Source organism: Microplitis demolitor, chromosome 9 (genome assembly GCF_026212275.2).
Source record: "Microplitis demolitor isolate Queensland-Clemson2020A chromosome 9, iyMicDemo2.1a, whole genome shotgun sequence".
Taxonomy (NCBI): Eukaryota; Metazoa; Arthropoda; class Insecta; order Hymenoptera; family Braconidae; genus Microplitis; species Microplitis demolitor.
Genome location: NC_068553.1, coordinates 5,229,030 through 5,248,087, shown reverse-complemented (window position 1 = coordinate 5,248,087; position 19,058 = coordinate 5,229,030). Strand labels below are relative to the sequence as shown.

Below are 19,058 nucleotides of genomic sequence, written 5' to 3'. Positions count from 1 at the left end.
TAGCGGGCGAAATCAAAATGTAATTTGTCACAATTGTAAGAATCGCGGTCATTTTGCTAAAAACTGTTCAGAACAAAAAAAAATTAAATGTCAAATCTGTGACGTACCGGGTCATGTAGCTAGAGACTGTTGTCGATATCAAAACAATAACGATAATAAAAATAAATACGCGAATCTTAAATGTCAATTATGTAATAACATGGGACATTCTGCCAAGATATGCAAATTAAATAATATCCGACCGGGAAGCTCAAATCAAAATCCGAATTTCAATAGAAATACAAAGTACTGTAACTTTTGTCAAATGAGTAATCATAATGAAGACGCATGCAAATGGCTAAAAGCACGGGATTATACTTCGGGAAACCGGAATGCGTCCTTCCCAACGGGCGTGGGACAGGACAATCGACAAAAACGCCCAGTAAACGTTGTACAAATGGAATCAGACAGCGACTCCCAGTAATGAAACTCGAAATTAACACCGATTTCGATGACTTACCATATACAATAATAGGAAAGACTGATAAAAATGAAGACATAATCATGATGTTAGACTCTGGTGCTTCACCAAACCTAATAAAATTAAAATATTTAAGTAAAAATACAAAGATAAACTTTGATGATATCGTAGAGTTGGACGGCATTGCTGATATACCAATTCCGACACTCGGTAGCGCCACTATTAAATTGTTTGAAAAGGAAGCGGTGTGTCACATAATACCGGATAACATGGCAATCCCACACGCCGGTTTAGTAGGTTCGCATTTCTTTACAACCTATGGCGCAAAAATCGACTATAAAAATCGGGTCTTGGAAATCGGGGATAAGAAATTTCCGTTTAAAAAATCTAATAGGATCGAAAACGGTGTCATGTATATACCGCCTCGCAGTGAATCAACCTTCTTTGTAAATGTAAAAAACCCCGAAATAAAAGAGGGATACATTCCGAAGTTAAAGATCTGCAAGGGGGTATATGCAGGTAGTTGTCTGGTTCGCGTTAATCACGGGCGTGCGTATCTGCAAGTCTATAATACAGTAAATAATACGGTGGCCGTGAAAATCCCCACCTTATTTGTCCAGGAGATAGAGAGGGTACGATCTCCTGTACCAATTGATCAAGAAGTATCCAATGATAAAATAGCTAAAAATTCTGGTATCACAAAACGAATATTTACAATTACTAAAAATCGCGAGAACGAAGAAAGATACAGTAAAATCAAAAATTTGTTGAGACTTGATTATCTAAATAAAGACGAGAAAGATCATGTAGAACGGTTAGTAAAGAAACACTCTGATCGCTTTTATGTTCCAGGAGAACCTCTAGGTTCTAGTAATGGATACAGACATAAAATTCCAACCCTTTTTGATAATCCGATTACAACTAAACAATATCGGTTACCGCAAAGTCTTAAAACCGAAGTCGATAAACAAATTAAAGAGGGACTCGAAACAGGTATCATTAAGCCTTCCGAATCACCTTACAATAGTCCGGTTTGGATAGTCCCCAAGAAACCCGATTCGCACGGGAACAAAAGATGGCGCGTAGTAATAGATTTTCGTTCTTTAAATGAAAAGACGATAACGGATGCATATCCGTTACCAAATATAACAGATATTCTTCATCAGTTGGGGGGGTCGAAATACTTCTCTGTTTTCGATTTGGCATCAGGGTATCACCAAATCGAGATGGACCCAAGAGATAGTCATAAAACGGCATTTTCCACACCACAAGGACATTGGGAATTCTCTCGCATGCCTTTTGGTTTGAAAAATGCACCAGCGACCTTTCAAAGGTTAATGGATACTGTTTTGACTGGCCTGCAGGGGGTCTCGATGTTTGTGTACCTTGATGATATCATAGTATTTGCGGAAAATTTAGAGGAACATGAGAAGAAAATAGATGAATTAATGCATAGATTAAGGAAAGCGAATTTGCAATTACAGCCCGATAAATGTGAATTTTTGCGGCCGGAGGTGAATTATCTGGGTCATGTCATTAGTAAGGAGGGCCTAAAGCCGGATCCTTCAAAACTCGAAGCCGTGCAAAACTTTCCTATACCTAAAAAACAAAAAAACATAAGAGAATTCCTGGGATTGACCGGATATTATCGCAGGTTTATTAAAAACTTTTCTAAAATAGCAAAACCGCTAACGAGGCTATTGGAAAAAGATAGCGAATTTATATGGTCACCGGAGGCTCAAGAAGATTTCGAAAGTTTGAAAAGGACACTGTGTACTGCACCTGTCTTGCAGTACCCAGATTTTTCGAGACCATTTTTGATAACCACTGACGCGTCGGGTATCGCCGTGGGTGCAGTGTTATCGCAGGGCGAGATCGGAAAGGACAAACCGGTTGCATATTATTCGAGAGTCCTACGGGGAGCTGAATTACGTTACGATACATACGAAAAAGAAGCTTTAGCTATAGTACAGGCAGTTAAGTATTTTCGGCCGTACGTGTACGGGCGTAAATTCACTGTAGTTACAGACCATAAACCTTTAGTCTGGTTTCGTACCGCAAAAGATGGTAATGCCAGAGTATTGAAATGGCGTCTGAGACTCGCTGAGTACGAATACGAAGTGGTTTATAAACCAGGAAAAATTAATTTGAATGCGGACGCGTTATCGCGAAACCCTCCGGAAATAGTAAACGTGACAACGCGCGCCCAAGCGAAACAAAAAGAAAATGACGGGGAGTCTCTAGATACTAGACTCCAGCGAGTCATTGACAGCTTCGATAAAGCTGGAAAAAGCCCCCCAGTTAAAGGTATAGAAGTTCGAGAAAATAATGAACGGCCTAAACGGAAACGGGGTAGACCCAAAAAGGGGGTAATAGATATTTCGGAGAACGATAGATGTGGGTTCGAAGACATAGGGGTAGTAGAGGGGTCTCGCGAAAACCGGCTGAACCTATCGGACCCAAACAGTTCTCAAGGTAGTAATTCTAGTTCTGAGGACGAGATACAGTCGGATAATGAATCAAATTTTTCAGTACCGGGAAATACCGGAAAATTAAAAGACATTAAAGTCAAGTCGAATAAGCCAAATGTTGTAGTAACAAAAGAGTTGTTTCAGTATAGACAAGATAATTTAGTATACTTTCTTGATGAGAGCGGACATTCATGCGATGAGGGCTCTCAAAAACTCAAAGAATTACATAGATTGCCGCCGATAAGAGCCATGAGCTCAGGGGTGGTGATTGAGCAAAAGGTCAATCGGAAATTTCATTTCGGATTTATAATTCGGGGAACACAAGCGGAATCCATATTAAAAGTAAAAAGTAATATTGGAAAGAGACTGGTAAAATTAAAATTAATACTAAAAGAAAAGGGAATAGAGACTATTTCGTTCGCTTTCTCGAAATATATAGATAATATTCCTTGGATAGAGATAATGTCTATGATAGAAGAAGTTTTTGATACGGAAAATATTAAAGTCATTATCTGTCTCGGCACTATTAGATACGTTCCGGTAGATGAGCATGATGGTATATTTTTCGAGGCACATAATTCGCCTATAGGAGGTCATAAAGGGGTTTCAAAAACGTATAATCGTATAAAGCATAATTATTATTGGGAAAATTTGAAAGATGACATACAACTTCGGATTCAAAAATGTTTAGAATGTCAATTAAAGAAATTGGTTCGGGTAAAAACCCGGCAACCTATGTTAATTACAGATACTCCCGGAACGGTCTTTGAAAAAATTGCAATGGACATCGTGGGTCCCTTGCCGGTAACATTGACTGGGAATGAGTACATATTGACTATTCAGGACCAGTTGTCCAAATATTGCATCGCGATACCGTTAAAAAATATGACGGCAATTACAGTCGCCGACGCCTTCATAAAGCGTTATATTTGTACCTTTGGTGCACCGAAAGCGTTATTAACGGATCAGGGTAGAAATTTTATTAGTACGTTTATGCAAAGAATCGCGAAACGGTTTAAAATAAAGAAATTACAAACTACCGCATTTAGGCCTCAGTCTAACGGGTCATTAGAGCGATCTCACCATGTGCTGGGTGAATACCTAAAACAATATGTTAGCAAGGAAAAAGAATGGGATGAATGGCTTGAGTTGGCTATGTTCTCCTATAATACTTGTATCCATGAGGGTACCCGATTTACACCTTATGAACTCGTTTTCGGGAAGGTCGCTCGCGTACCAACCAACGAACCGTTACATGAACTAGACTGTTTACCGACATACGAAAATTACATTAAGGATTTAGTAAAAAGGTTGATTCACGTTCGGGAACTTGCGTATGAAAATTTAGTCAACGCAAAAATACAGTCAAAATTATATTACGACAAGAAAATCAACCCGGTAAATTTTAAAGAAGGGGATAAAGTGTTCATCCTAAAGGGAACCAAACCTCACAAATTCGGGGATCACTATGACGGACCATACGAAGTATTACAAGTTTTGTCGAATGGTAATGTTAGAATCCAAATAAAAAACAAACCCAAAATAGTACATTCCAATAGATTAAAAATATCACATGTCCCTGATTCTGCATTGCAGAAAAAGTTAAAATCAAGAAGGGTCACAAACCCAGACCCAGACCCCGATTACGTAAACTAATATTAATTTTTGTTGCTTACAGGAAAAATAAAATGAAGGCTATTTCGTTTTTACTTTGTTTATTTATATGGCGACCAGTAGCGGGGATAATTGGTAATGACTGCGGTACTAAAACCCTGAACATGACCACTATCTCTCTTATAGATATTGAAGAATGTGATGTCGATACGGAACATGTGGACGTGTCCCTAGTGGACGTATTTTTATTACAAATCAACGAATTTGAACATACGGAAATAGTCCAATGTAAGGTCGAAGTGACCAGATTAATTCATTACTGTGGACACTCGTCTCACAATTCTATAGTAGATAACGCCTATGTGGAATACGTCCAAATGGTCCATCGCGAGACGTGTCAGATAGCGCACGATCATGGCACGTTTCGAATAGGTAACACGATAATCGATGGTTTAGTGCCTAACACGACCACGACGAGAACTTTAACCTTAGCTGGAAGAATTGATCATAATGGTTATTGTGAAGGGACTCAATATTCTGACCCTTACGGTACCTGGAGTAACGTAATTGTAACTGGGGCCGTAAGGATCACCATACAATCTAGTATGGCTCGAGTCAAGGTAGAAAATAACAAGGTCCATCTGCCCTCAGGATATACTTGTAAATTAGACGCAGGTTCTTGTGTTGATCCTGATGGTGGGTATACCTTTTGGAACCCCCTTCCAAGAAAATATTGTAATGATAATACTTATACCGTCCTCTATAAAGGAGCGGCAAACAAATTAAAAAATAAAAATGAAATTGTTTCTACTGTAAGTGTTAGGGATACTAGTTTTTCTTTGGCAGTCACTGGAGATGAGGCCTCATGTGGTCTTCCAATGTATAGAACTGAACATCCTAAGTTGCTCATAGTCCAAGCAAAAGATCTTGGCATGTTAGAGAAAAATAGTATTGTTAAAATAAATCCAGATAATATGGATATGTTCCTATATATTAATACAAAGTTCATATACGTTGAAAGATTCATTAGGACCCAGCTCCAGGAATTGTATAAGGACGTAATGATTCACCGCTGCAAATTAGAAAAAGAAGTCTTACGAAATAGCCTGGCGATAGCCTCAGCACAACCAGATGAATTTGCCTACCGGTTCATGGGAGGACCAGGTTATATGGCAGTCCTTGCTGGAGAAGTCGTTCACCTAGTAAAGTGTGTGCCTGTGGAGGTCAAACTCCGACATGCCGACAAATGTTACAACCGCATACCCGTATGGAGGGGAAATCAAACATACTTCCTCACCCCAAAAACTCACATACTCACGTCTCATGCAGCAGAGATACCGTGCAACTCACCCTTACTACAGTATTACCATTTGGGGCATACTTGGTACAAGTTCATGCCTGCACCAGTGGAAGCAGTGGCACCAACGAGTTTGAAGCCAAGCACCAAAACAACATGGGGATACAAAACCCCCATACATCTTGCCACCAGTGGAGTATATACGGAAGAAGATTTGGATACTATGAGGAATCGGATAATGTTCACCATAGAACAGACATCAGTACTTGAAACCGTAGCACAAAAATTTACTAGAGGCTCTTATACGAACCAGACATCAATCATGAACATTTTAGATGAAGAATCTCTGCAAAAATTAGCTGAAAACGCCTGGGATAGAACCTGGGGAAAATTTATGAAATTTGGAACTGTCAGTGCAGGGTTTATTGGCATCATCATCATAATCAGAGTCTTCAAATTGCTAGTAGACACGTTAGTACACGGTTACACTCTACACTCTGTTTATGGGTGGTCAATTAAACTTGTGGCTGCATTTTGGGACTCGTTCACTCATCTGTTGCTATATCTGGCAAAACCAACACCGGACATCCAGGTGCGATTATCAGACATTGAAAAGGGTGATGACTCCACAGCACCGCTAACCGGTAACGACCTATACCCAGAGCTACCTGCAGCCAGTCAACAAGTGGAGAAGAAAGGAGGAGTGTTCGTCAACTAACTATGGTCAGAGAGGCCAATCTTATAACCCTTTTATACACTAATATTAACCAAATTTATTTTGCTGACTTACTTGGGTAGATTAAGCCTAAATAATTATCTAATGATTAAGATTGTCGTATTCGATTAAGTGGTCTTTCACTCATACATTCGTCTAACGGCGGGGGTGTTATGTCGGACCATCCTCATTTTACAAAAGATAAAAATTAAAGTTAGACAATTTAATAAAAAAAGGTTAAGTTAAAATATTTCAAGAAGAAACAAAAATAATTTAAAGAGAATTTATTTTTAGTATTTCGTTATGAGGAAACCGATTGTGGGGGCTGTGCAGGGGTCCTCTAAAGGGGACAGCTGCATAACTCCCGCGATAAGGCCGAACATCACTTTTGAGAGTTTTTCTACGAAAACTCATAAAAGTGGTAATAAAATGGAAAATTTATGTTTCCGCTGCTTGGGAGTGCTCTGACCCGAAGGTGAAACTTTCCAGATCATTTTTGGGAAGTAACGGAAATATTTTTATTTTAACATTTTATCTTAATATTTTTATTTAAACATTTTATTTAAACACAGCTTTAATTTAAAACTAAAAGGAACCAAAAGAAAAAATAAGAATAAGAGACAAACAATACTTAAAAAAAAATCCAATAAAATAATTAAATAAATAAATAGATAAATAAATAAATCAATAAATAGATAAATAGATAACTAAATAAATAAGTAAATCAATACATAGCTAAATAACTAAATAAATAAATAAGGATCGAAATGATTGAATAAATATCCAAATGAATGAATAATTAATGAAATAATTAGGTAAATAAATAAGTGAATAAGTAAATAAATAAATAATAGATAGTTAAATAAATAGCTAAACAAATAGTAAGTTAAGTAAAAGCTAATTTAAAGGAAGGGCAAAAGAACACGCCTAAGACTAATGCGGAGGGGATGGTGCGACCCCCGAAACATTGGGCCTTAAAACGAATGGGAAGAAAGTCAAGGCCAAGATGTTTTTCTATTGGACCTGATTTTCCCCCGAACAAATAGTTAAGAAACGCCTTTTCATTTTCTGTGAGACTCCGAAATGTTAACTAAAAAAGTCAGTCGTTAATTTCTGTCCAAAGTGGACGGTTGCATAATAAATAGAAGAAAATCAGAGTCGGCTGGTAGCCACCTGATATTTTAAAGAAAACCATAATTAAAATAAATAGTACTAAATCAGGGTAGGCAGGTTGCCACTCTGCGGTTGGAAATTTAAAGGTTACAATAAGTTAAGTTGATAAGCAAATTAGTAAAACAAAGTCTGAGTTGTGTGTGCGTGTAAATTTAAACAGGTCATCAAAGGAGAAACTCACAGAAAAGGGAGAAGGGCCGTACCACTACTTTATCTATTAGACGTAAAATAAATCTGTAAACCGAGTAAGTCAGAAATTTATCTTGTTTGTAATTTTTCTTTCAATATACTACTATTATATAAATTAAATTCCTACACATTAACTTTCATTTAAAGATTTCGTCGATCCCCGGTCTATTAGTCGCAAGACTAGGACCGAATATTTTAATATTACAATAAATCCGATTTTAAAGTGGGTAGAGTCTCTCGCTCATAATTTGTCATCTTTAACACCGTTGGCATATTATAGTCAGGGCTCAAAACCTGCTTTTGTTGCAAATCCGACATAACAGATTGTAGAAAAGCTGATAAAAATGAGTGTGAAAAAGACTTTTATAAACTTATGAATAATGCTGTATTTGGTAAGACTATGGAAAACTGTTAGAAAATACAAAGAGATTCATATAGTGACAAGATGGGCCGGTAGATATGGCGCTGCTGACTATATTTGTAAGCCTAATTTCCATAGTCTTACTGTTTTTGACGAGAATATGATAATTATTTAATTGAAGGCGGCAAAAGTACGCTTTGACAAACCAATCTATGTTGGTTTTTGTATATTAGATCTATCGAAAACTTATATATATGACTTTCATTATAATTATGTAAAACAAAATTTTTCAAATGACGAATCTAAACTAATGTACACTGACACTGATAGTCTTATTTACCATTTCATTGTACCAGACATCTATGAGATCATCAAACGTGATATCGCCAAGTTTGATACCTCTGATTATCCACCTGATAATGTTTACAACATACCACTTGTTAATAAGAAAGTATTAGGTCTGATGAAGGATGAGAATAATGGCAAAATTATGACTGAATTCACTGGACTTAGAGCAAAGTTGTATGCTTTTAAAATTTATAATGAAGATCAGGTAAAAAAGCGAGCCAGAGGTATTAAACGTCCGACTTTGCGAACTATCACTTTTGAAGATTACAAACGATGTTTAGAAGATCATGTAAATTTAAGTAAGACACAATATTTAATTAAAAGTAACAAACATTGTGTTAGTACAATAGTTCAGAATAAGATAGCTTTAAGTTGGGAAGATGACAAGCGTCAGCTTCTGTTAAACAGTACAAATACCGTACCATGGGGTTACAAAGTATCACGAGATGATATTGTGACTATTCCGAGAGCAAATAAAAGACGAAAAATGTAAAAAATATTTATAAACTTTAGGCTAGTAAAAAAATAAAACATATACATGATTAAAAAATTATTTTGTTTTATTTCAAAAATATAATACATTTTTTTACAGATCAGATTTATTTATCCAGCTATTGTGAGAGTTATCAAAGCCGAGCCACTTTACATATAATTTATTTCCACGTGTTTTTATAACTTTTTCTACTAAGTAAACATCCGGATATTTAACTTTGCTGAGTTCTTCATCGTAGAATCCACCTTCTATAGGCTGATCCTGATAGTCTAAAAGTCTGTAGGTCGAAGGTACCGTATTTTGTACAGATTTTATAGTGAAAATCTCTGTTGTCCAGTTAGCAGTGTAACCTTTCTCAAACACATGTTTGTGTTTGTTAATTCGAACTTTATCTCCAACTTTGAACTTAGATTTTCGTACTCGCTGCTGCATTTGAAGAGGTTTATATATATTTTTAAGCAGTTCTTTTTCATTAGCAACAGTTACATCAACAGGTTTCATTTTAATTGTCCGATGTTTAGTATTATTATAAGTATTTAACAATTCTTCTAGCATGTTTATCCATTTATAATTACCACGAGCAGAAAATTGATGCCACATATTAGTTTTAAGTGTTCGGTTAAAACGCTCACATATGGATGCTTTCAGGTTACTGAACGTAGAGTACATATTAATTTAATACTGCTTCATAAGATTTTTGAACTCTTTATTGTAAAATTATTTGCCTTGATCTACATGAAGATTTTTCGGAACACGTCCTTGTTGGAATATAGATTTCATTGCATTCGTCACATCACTAGCACTTTTATTTTTTATTGGTACAGCCCAAGCGTACTTGGAAAATATATCTATCACCGTCAGCATGTATTTATTTCCTTTATTTGATGTAGCGTATGGGATCATTTCAACTAAATCCGCCTGCCAGGTTTCATCGAGCCCCCGGATATCAACATGTCGTCGCAGGTAATTTCTACGAGCTTGTTTATGGAGCTCATAAGCTATTACTGACTTCTTGTCCTCCATCGTTAAAAATTTTAGCTTCCAATTTTTTTATTCGCCGGGTATTGTCATTAAGTGATTCTTTTCTTGTTTTTTTCAATTTTAATTTTAGTTCTTGAACCTCTTTTTCTAATGAGACGACTGTAGAGTCTAGTGTTACCACTTCAACATGCAAAAGTGAAATGATCTCGGACAGATCATCTTTCATACTATCATACATTAAAGTTAATTTTTTATGGACAATATCACGCGTAAATTTCAATGTTGCTGCATTATTATCATCTGAAGGATCACCAACACGACACAATTTTTTAGTCTCCAAATCATAATCTCCACCAAGAGTTAACTTAAAACCAACTCCAGGTGGTCCAGGTGGTCCACTAATAACTGCAGCTATCGTTAACGAGCGTCCAAATATGTCGATGCTCATTTTTTTGCTCTTTACACTTTTATTAACAGTAAAAGACTGGCCAACACAGTTCAAAAATACTGTTAATATATAATTCCAGCCTCCCGTAACTTTTCGATTATCGATATAATTTCATTTGTATGATTTGGATTACCGGCAGCTTGAGATGCCATGAGTAAACGTAGACGATCAACCAGTTCGTTTGGGTCATCCCAATAAACGTAATCCATATGTGTTTTCTTCTTTTTTACAATCTTATATTTAGGCAACCCTTTTCCCTTAGGTGCTTTTGCATTTTTTGTAAGAAAATCAGCAATATAATTATTAAACTTTATTGTTGAGTCTTCATAAATACTACCATCTGATTTGTAATTTTTTCTATAAGCGTTTGTATTTTTAATGATCTCAAGGTATTTATTTTTATCATCTTGTGTAACACTTGCATCATGGGGTGATTTTTTGAATAACAATTCCAATAAACCAGGAGTTATTGGGTATTTCTGATCTTTAACATAAAATGTATTTTCTTCAAAATTTATTTCTGAATCTACAATGTAAAAATCATTGTACCGCCGACGGACGCCATATCTCAAATCTATTTCTTTACTTTTTCTATACACTTTGGCTAAATAGGATTTCACTAAACTGCTCGGTTTAGCCGGAGTACTTAAAGCAGAAGAATTTATTTGGCTCTCATTAAGAGTTCTACTACTCCCATCGTCATCAGAAATAAAACTATCATAATGACTTGTATCATCAAAATCTGTTTTGTTGTTGAGTGTTGAATTGTCCTTTTGTGTAACCTCTTCTTCTCTAATTTCATTCTTGACTTTTTGTTTAATTATTTGTTCCGACGATTCAACTAGATTCTGCAACGGTGTAACTATGGGTTTAAACATTTCACCCATAGCTTTTTCAGCGCTATCTTGTCCTAACTTCAACATTTTATGCTTTCGTCTGATCGCGTCACTTGCTTCAGATATCTGACGCAACACATCTTTTTGTTTTGAAATCTCTTCAGGCTTCATGTTAATGCATTAGAGTTCACTAGATATATGATTCATATTAAAAGTTACACTTTAACTTATACTAATAAAGCAGTCAAATCCTTTTCTGTATCGTCCATTGTTGAGCTCACTATTTTTATCAATTACCACAAAACCATATTTACCATCATTCCAACATGCAGAGCATAGTTCTTTGAATGAATTGTATGACATGTCAGTATTTACATGATCGTCATAAACATGTTTTAAATTCATTTCATCCTGACGGAAAAGAACTAAAAAATTTACATTATCACGTATTAAATGCTTAGGAATTCGTGTATATGTTTGACACAAATAAAAACTGTCTACATCTTTGTGTCGACCCATACAAAAGTAAGCTCTAATGTGATCCTGTTTTTCACAAGCGACATCATCAAATATCATCAGTGAATTGGGTTTTGCATCCTCAGGTTTAATCACATCCTCATGCTCATTGAATGGAAAAAATCCTACACCCTCTATGGGCTTAAGCAATGCCTCTAAGAACTTGTATTTCGGTTGATTGAGAGATTTTGAGTATAGGTAAATGTTGTTGAATCTCAAACCATTGGGATGTATAATAAGTGATAATAAGGCATTTGTTTTACCACAATTTGATGGGCCACAAAACACTGCCCGCACACTGTTTGGTAGTAGAGCACCATGTCTTTTGATCCTTTTTACTCCTGTACCTTGAACTATTTGATCGAAGTTTATCATAGGTAATTTAGCATTGTGTTTTTTAAACTCCATATTAACGGTTCACTGTTAGAGTGACAACTCTTTTCTATGACTATAAGTATGATCATTTATAATGATTTATTATCAGTCATTATGTCACTGTGATGGAGTGCGGACGTATAAGTGGGAAAGGTATTGTCAACAGTATCATTAATAAGCTACCTTTTAACTTCATATACCTGGCTATCAGTATTGTGGCCCAGGAACAAAGTTAGAAAAGAGACTGGCTCGTGGTGATCCTGGCATCAGTCCTTAGGATGCAGCGTGTAAGAATCACGATATTGCTTACTCGCAAAATCGGGAAAATTTGGCAGCACGTCACGAGGCTGATAAAATATTAGCTGACAAAGCGTGGGAACGTTTTCAAGCGAAAGACGCTTCTATTGGAGAAAAAGCTGCTGCTTGGAGTGTAAACAAAATCATGAAGGTAAAAAAACGCTTCGGAATGGGAATGAAGAAGAAAAAGAGCATGGGTAGTAAGAAGAAGAAGGGAATGAGTGGTAAGAAGAAAAGAATGGTGAGTAAGAAAAGGAGAAAGAGTGGTAAGAAGAAAAGTACCAGCAGACGACCCAAGGTGGCGTTGAGAAAAATTGTAACGGCTGCTAAGCAAGCCATGCAAGCAGGTGGTGATCAAATTAAATCAGCACTCAAAGTGGCTCAACAAGAGGTAAAAAAATCTGGTGGGAAGAAAAATGTTCGACAGCGACGTGTTCTACCAGTTCCATCTAAAATCGGTAGTGTACTTCCATTCTTGATACCCCTATTTGCAGGTCTTTCAGCAACCGGTGCTCTCGCTGGTGGTGCTGCGGCGGTTGCGAAGGCTGTCAACGATGCTAGTTCAGCCAAAAGACAGTTAGAGGAGAGCAAAAGACATAATTCAAAAATAGAAGAGATAGCTGTAGATAAAGGCTTATACTTAAAGCCATATAGACGTGGTATGGGGCTATATTTGTGGCCATATCCACCGGTTGGTAGAGGATGTAAGTCAAAAAACAAGTAGAGCTACCACATCGAGCACTTACAAACATAGACTTGATGAAATACGCTAAGGCTTTGAGGATACCCAATTTCTGCGGTGTTTTCATGAGAAACCATTTGCAAAAAACTGGACCTAAAGAATCCGAATCAGCTATTGTCAATCTTGACGACAGATTTGGACCTGGAACTCATCGGGTTGCGTACAAAAAAAGTCGTGATAATGTAATTTATTTCGATAGTTTTGGTGATTTACAACTACCGGAAGACCTTATAAAATATCTCGATGTTGGTAGCGTGAAATATAATCATAAAAGATATCAAGACTTTGACACAATTATATGTGGGCATTTGTGTCTAAAATTTCTTTCCGGACAACTTTGAATTGACATGACTAGTTACTCAGGACATTAGTCATGGCTGAGTCTTTCACGTTAACGCTGACAGGATCATCCTCTGTGTTAGAGGCGAATTATTTCCCACCAATCGAGTTGTCAGAGGAAAAAAATTATGTCTTGGGTCTTGTAGCATCGCTGACATTTAATTCGATACCCAATATAGACATTGACTCTAATAAGTTCTATGTAACTTATCCCCTGGACAATGAAGAACAAGAAGATTGAATGAAATTGAGGATAACAACGTTGGAAATATCGATAAACCTGGTGGCAAGAGGAAAAAACGAGATGCGACTATAGTGACTAGAAATGATGATATTTCATTGGTTCCGAAGATTGATGTGCAACCCGTAAAAGAGATTCCCAAAAGAATCGTTCCTGTTAAAGGAAAAGTAATTAAAATACCGACCGGTAGTTATGAAATTAGAGATATTGAGAAATACATACAAAAGTCATTGCCGAGACTTAGCATCAGTATAAGAGCAAATAATAATGAACTAAGAAGTGAAATTAAATCTGATCAGGTTATAAATTTTATACCTAACGATTCTATTGGTCGACTGTTAGGTTTTAAGGATCGTCGGCTTTAACCAAACAAAACTCTTTCATCAGAATTACCTGTGGCTATACTAAAACTAAATGCTTCAAGGGTTGAGCGTGATATTACCACAGGTGCTTACATAAATGAACACAAAGTTCATACAATTCATGAGTTTTTTCCGAGCGTACCACCAGGATATAAGATCGTTGAGTTGCCATCACACGTCATTTACCTTCCAATCACCACAGATGCTATATATAGTATAAGACTACGTATAGTAGATCAGGATGGAAAATTAGTAAATTTTAGGGGTGAAACTATAACCATAAGATTACATGTGAAAACAATATTAAAATGGGTATTGTATATGATACAAATACCGCCAAATACATCAATGCTTGATAACTTTGAGCAAGAATTCGATGATTTATTCCCTTTATATAAAAATATAGTAATAATTGGAGATCTTAATATTAATCTATTGCAACACTATTATGAATCTTCTTATCTGACTGATTTTTGTAATTTCCATAATCTACACTTGGTTAACTTTACTCCTACACATCACACTGCTTCATCTCATACCTGGATAGATCACTGCATAGTTAATGACTCCTCAAATGTTATAGCAACAAATCAGTCTATTGAACCTTTTCTATCTGGTCATGACGTTATTTCAATTGTACTTGATTATAACGTCCCAAAACAATCAACAAAAATAATTAAATACAGAAACTGGAGTCTGATTAATCAAGAATCAATAACTAATTTGCTTTGCGAAACTGAATTGCCGAATATCGACAATAGGTGCCCCATAGATGCTTCAGTCAACAGTCTAAATGTGAGCATTTGTAATGTTGTTAACTTTATTGCTCCTGAACGTCTAATAAAGGCTTCTCGACCACCAGCCCCATGGATAACAGATGATATACGTATCATTCAACGTAGAAGAAATAAACTTTATAGAATTTTCAGAAGAACAGGATATGCATATGTTGAATATTGCAATGTTAGACGGCTGGTAAAACAAAAAATTACAGCTGCTAAACGTGAGTTTTTTCTATCAAGATTTACATATGTACGCAAGCCTAAAATTATCTGGGACGACTTCAGAAGGTTGGGACTTCTTAAATCAATATCGTCATCTTGTCCACATGATCTTGATATTAATGGATTAAACAACTACTTTGTCTCGGTGGGTGATAATAGTAATGAAGATCAGCAGTTAAAGTTAGCATGTATTACTCCACATAGTATAGGACAGTTCAACTTTGCTTATATCACACCTGATGACGTTAAAAAAAATCTAAGTAGAATAACTACGAGTGCGATTGGACCAGACGGGCTTTCTATTCGATATTATAAACTCCTAATACAATACTACACCAAACAAATAGTGGACTTATTTAACACTAGCCTAATACGTTGTGAGTTTCCTCAACAATGGAAAGACTCGCTAATAATACCTATACCTAAAATCAAAGATCCACGAATGTTTGGGGATTATAGACCCATATCCACACTGTGTCCACTATCAAAGGTCCTAGAGCGGTGTATCTATGATCAGGTTGTAAAATATGTATTGGATAGTAACCTACTAGATCGTTATCAAACAGGATTTATGAAGGGAATGAGTACTCAGACAGCTTTATTACGCTTCTGTGATGATATTCGATTTGGTATAGATAACCGCTTAGTTACAATTGCTGTATCATTTGATTTTACGAAAGCATTTGATTGTGTCAATCATTTATTACTATTGAATAAACTTCGGTCCTATAACTTTTCTGAAAATACTCTCAAATGGTTCTACTCCTATTTAACAAATAGACGTCAAGCTGTAAAGTTAGAAAATCTATTATCATCTTGGAAATACAATCGAAGTGGAGTTCCTCAAGGAAGTATTCTTGGGCCATTACTATATGCTATTTTTGTCTCAGACTTGGGATTTCTAATCGATTGTAAACACATTTTCTATGCAGATGATCTTATTATTTATGTAACATGTCCGTTATTAACCATCAGTGAAACAATAGAAAAACTCGACAGCATTATCATAAAGATCAATAATTGGTGTACAGAAAATTATTTAGGACTAAATCCTGAAAAAACAAAAGCTATTATCTTAGGTAGCCCGCAACATGTGAGAGATCCTTTATGCGTAAATGCGCAAAAAATAGTAGTAAATGGGAAAGATATTGAATATGTAAAATCATTAAAATATCTTGGGGTTATCATTGAAGATACTCTGTCGTGGCATGAGCAAGTTATTGCTCTTAGTAATCGAGCTATGAGTTGTCTTGCTCGTCTCAAGATAAATAACAAGCTTTTCAATTCTACTATGCGAAGAAAGCTCGTGGTTGCTTTAGTATTCCCTACCTTTGATTACTGTTCTGCTGTATTCTCGAACTTATCTGGTGTACTACAAACAAGATTACAACGGAAATTCAACGCATGCATCAGATTCATCTTTCAATTACGTCGTTATGATCATATAACCCCATACAGGAAACAAATTGGTTGGCTGACATTACAAAGTAGACGAGAATTCTTAACCTGCTGTATAGTGTATAAAATGATACATCTTAATCATGACCAAATTTTACGAGAAAATTTCCGCATACTCTTATCTGTTCGGGGCCGTGCGATAAGACAAAATGATGTTTTTTATCAACCACCTTGTAGAACAGTATTATATGAAAAATCATTTTTATTATCAGCTATAAGATTATGGAATCAACTGCCATCGGAAATAGTTTCTATAAATAATTATGCTGAATTTAGGACAGCATGTTATACTATGTTTTTTGAAAGAACTAATGACTTATAATAATTAAAATATATTTGTTGTAACTCATGTATACATGTATGCATATGAACTGTCTTTTATATTGCTTTATATGCTCTTTAGATCAAGTCAATGAACATTATTTGTAGCTTATTTGTAACTTATTTGTAATTCCCTTACAATTTCTATTTGAATAGTTTAAATAATTATTAATATTATACTATACTATAGTTTAATTTAATGTATATTTTATGTATTATGGCCCTTAGGGAGCTGAGCTTCAGGGTCAAATAAAAATTTATTAAATAAATAAATAAATAAATACAAAGAGTGGCACAGGCTATAAAAAGATATCAACATGGACAAGCACAATCAGTCGAAGAAGACCTCACAAGGCGTTAACACATCAGAACGAGCTGTTCCTGAAAAGTCTCGGACTACGTTTACGTGGAAGATTCACAAAATAAAATTTAATTTCTGCTGCATAATCCCGTGTCGAAAGACTTAGGTGGTGAGCTGTTGAGTATAATGTCCAATAACGAAGCTTCAAAGAACTTGAGAAAGTATTTAGAGAACCAACAAAGTAAATACGGCACAGATTTTAAAAATAGCAAAGATAAATATTCGGCACCAAGCATAAAAGGTAGTACACCGTACGGCAGTTACGAGAAAGGCAACAAGTAAGGTGCTGTAGGTGACCGAGGATATAAAAAATAATGGCTAATATATTAGATATTCAACGACCAATTATATTCGATGAGTCAATTGCTCACTATGAACTGCATGCTCATCAACCGTATGCATCGTCGACTTTGAACAACAATGATGAAGTTTGTATTACAATCCAAAATCAAAATTTGTGCATACTTCCTAGCAAAAGTGCACTCCATATTCTTGGGAAGTTTACCAAGAGTGATAATACTGCTGTCGCTGCCACCACCAACTTGGTTAATATGGGGGTTAGCCACATGATTAAAGAATTCCGCTTACTTATGAATGTTGTTGAAGTTGATCGAAGTAGCAACGTTGGTATAACAAGCCTGATGAAAGGTTATGTATCATTCAGTCCAAATCAGTTGAGTGCTTTGGAGAATGCTGGCTGGGTAATGGAAGATGATGTTAAATTAACAAACGCTGCAGGAAGCTTTGATTTATTGATTCCACTAAATATTTTAAGTGGTTTTGCTGAAGATTATCTGAAAGTCCTTATGAATGTTCAGCTAGAGATAGTTCTTACGATTTCAAACAGTGACATTAATGCTTACGTACAACAAGCAGCGGGAGCTGAGGAAGTAAAGTTAACTTTGCAAAAAATCGAGTGGGTTGTACCGTATATCACCCTATCAGACAAGGAAAAAATTCAAGCATTAAATTATATTACAAGTGATCCGGCTATCTCAATTATTTTTCGAACCTGGGAATTGAATGAATATCCGCTGTTACCGGCAACATCAAAACATATTTGGTATGTCAAAACATCAACACAACTGGAGAAGCCACGTTACGTCATCCTCGGATTTCAAACAGCAAGAAAAAACGACGCAAAGAAGAATGCGAGTCGATTTGATCATTGTACGCTCCGTAACGTAAGGTTATTCCTGAACTCACAGAGTTATCCGTACGGAGATCTGAATTTGGACATAAACGACAATCAGTATGCTTTATTGTACAGTATGTACACTGATTTCCAATCTTCATACTATAATAAAGAGGCTGAGCCACTGTTAACAAAGCAGAAATTTTTGTAAGAAGCTCCGCTCTGTGTTATAGACTGTTCTAAGCAGAAAGAGGCAATTAAATCTGGACCAGTAGACATTCGATTGGAGTTTGAATCCACGAATCAATTTCCACAAAACACAACAGCTTATTGTTTAATAATCCACGATCGTATCGTTGAGTATAACCCTATCAGCAGCACTGTACGAAAATTGACTTGAAACATGGTTGTGCAATTTGATCTGACACCAACTGTACATTATATGTATACATGGAGTTATGCATACAAAACTGCTAGACAAGGTGAATGGGAGCAAATGGCTCGAGATCGAGGAAGGTTTA

At 35.9% G+C, this 19,058-nt stretch overlaps 1 protein-coding gene across 1 annotated transcript; it reads left to right on the top strand.

The window, feature by feature from the left end:
- Positions 1–17,716: 17,716 nt before the first annotated feature.
- On the top strand, positions 17,717–18,748 carry LOC128668516 (uncharacterized). The gene has a single exon (XM_053741664.1). The coding sequence runs from the start codon at positions 17,717–17,719 to the stop codon at positions 18,746–18,748; it is 1,032 nt and encodes a 343-aa protein (XP_053597639.1).
- The last annotated feature ends 310 nt before the right edge of the window (positions 18,749–19,058 follow it).

Excerpts from the sequence above, each read along its gene's own strand:
- LOC128668516 (XM_053741664.1), top strand. The coding sequence starts at position 17,717 with ATGGCTAATATATTAGATATTCAACGACCAATTATATTCGATGAGTCA.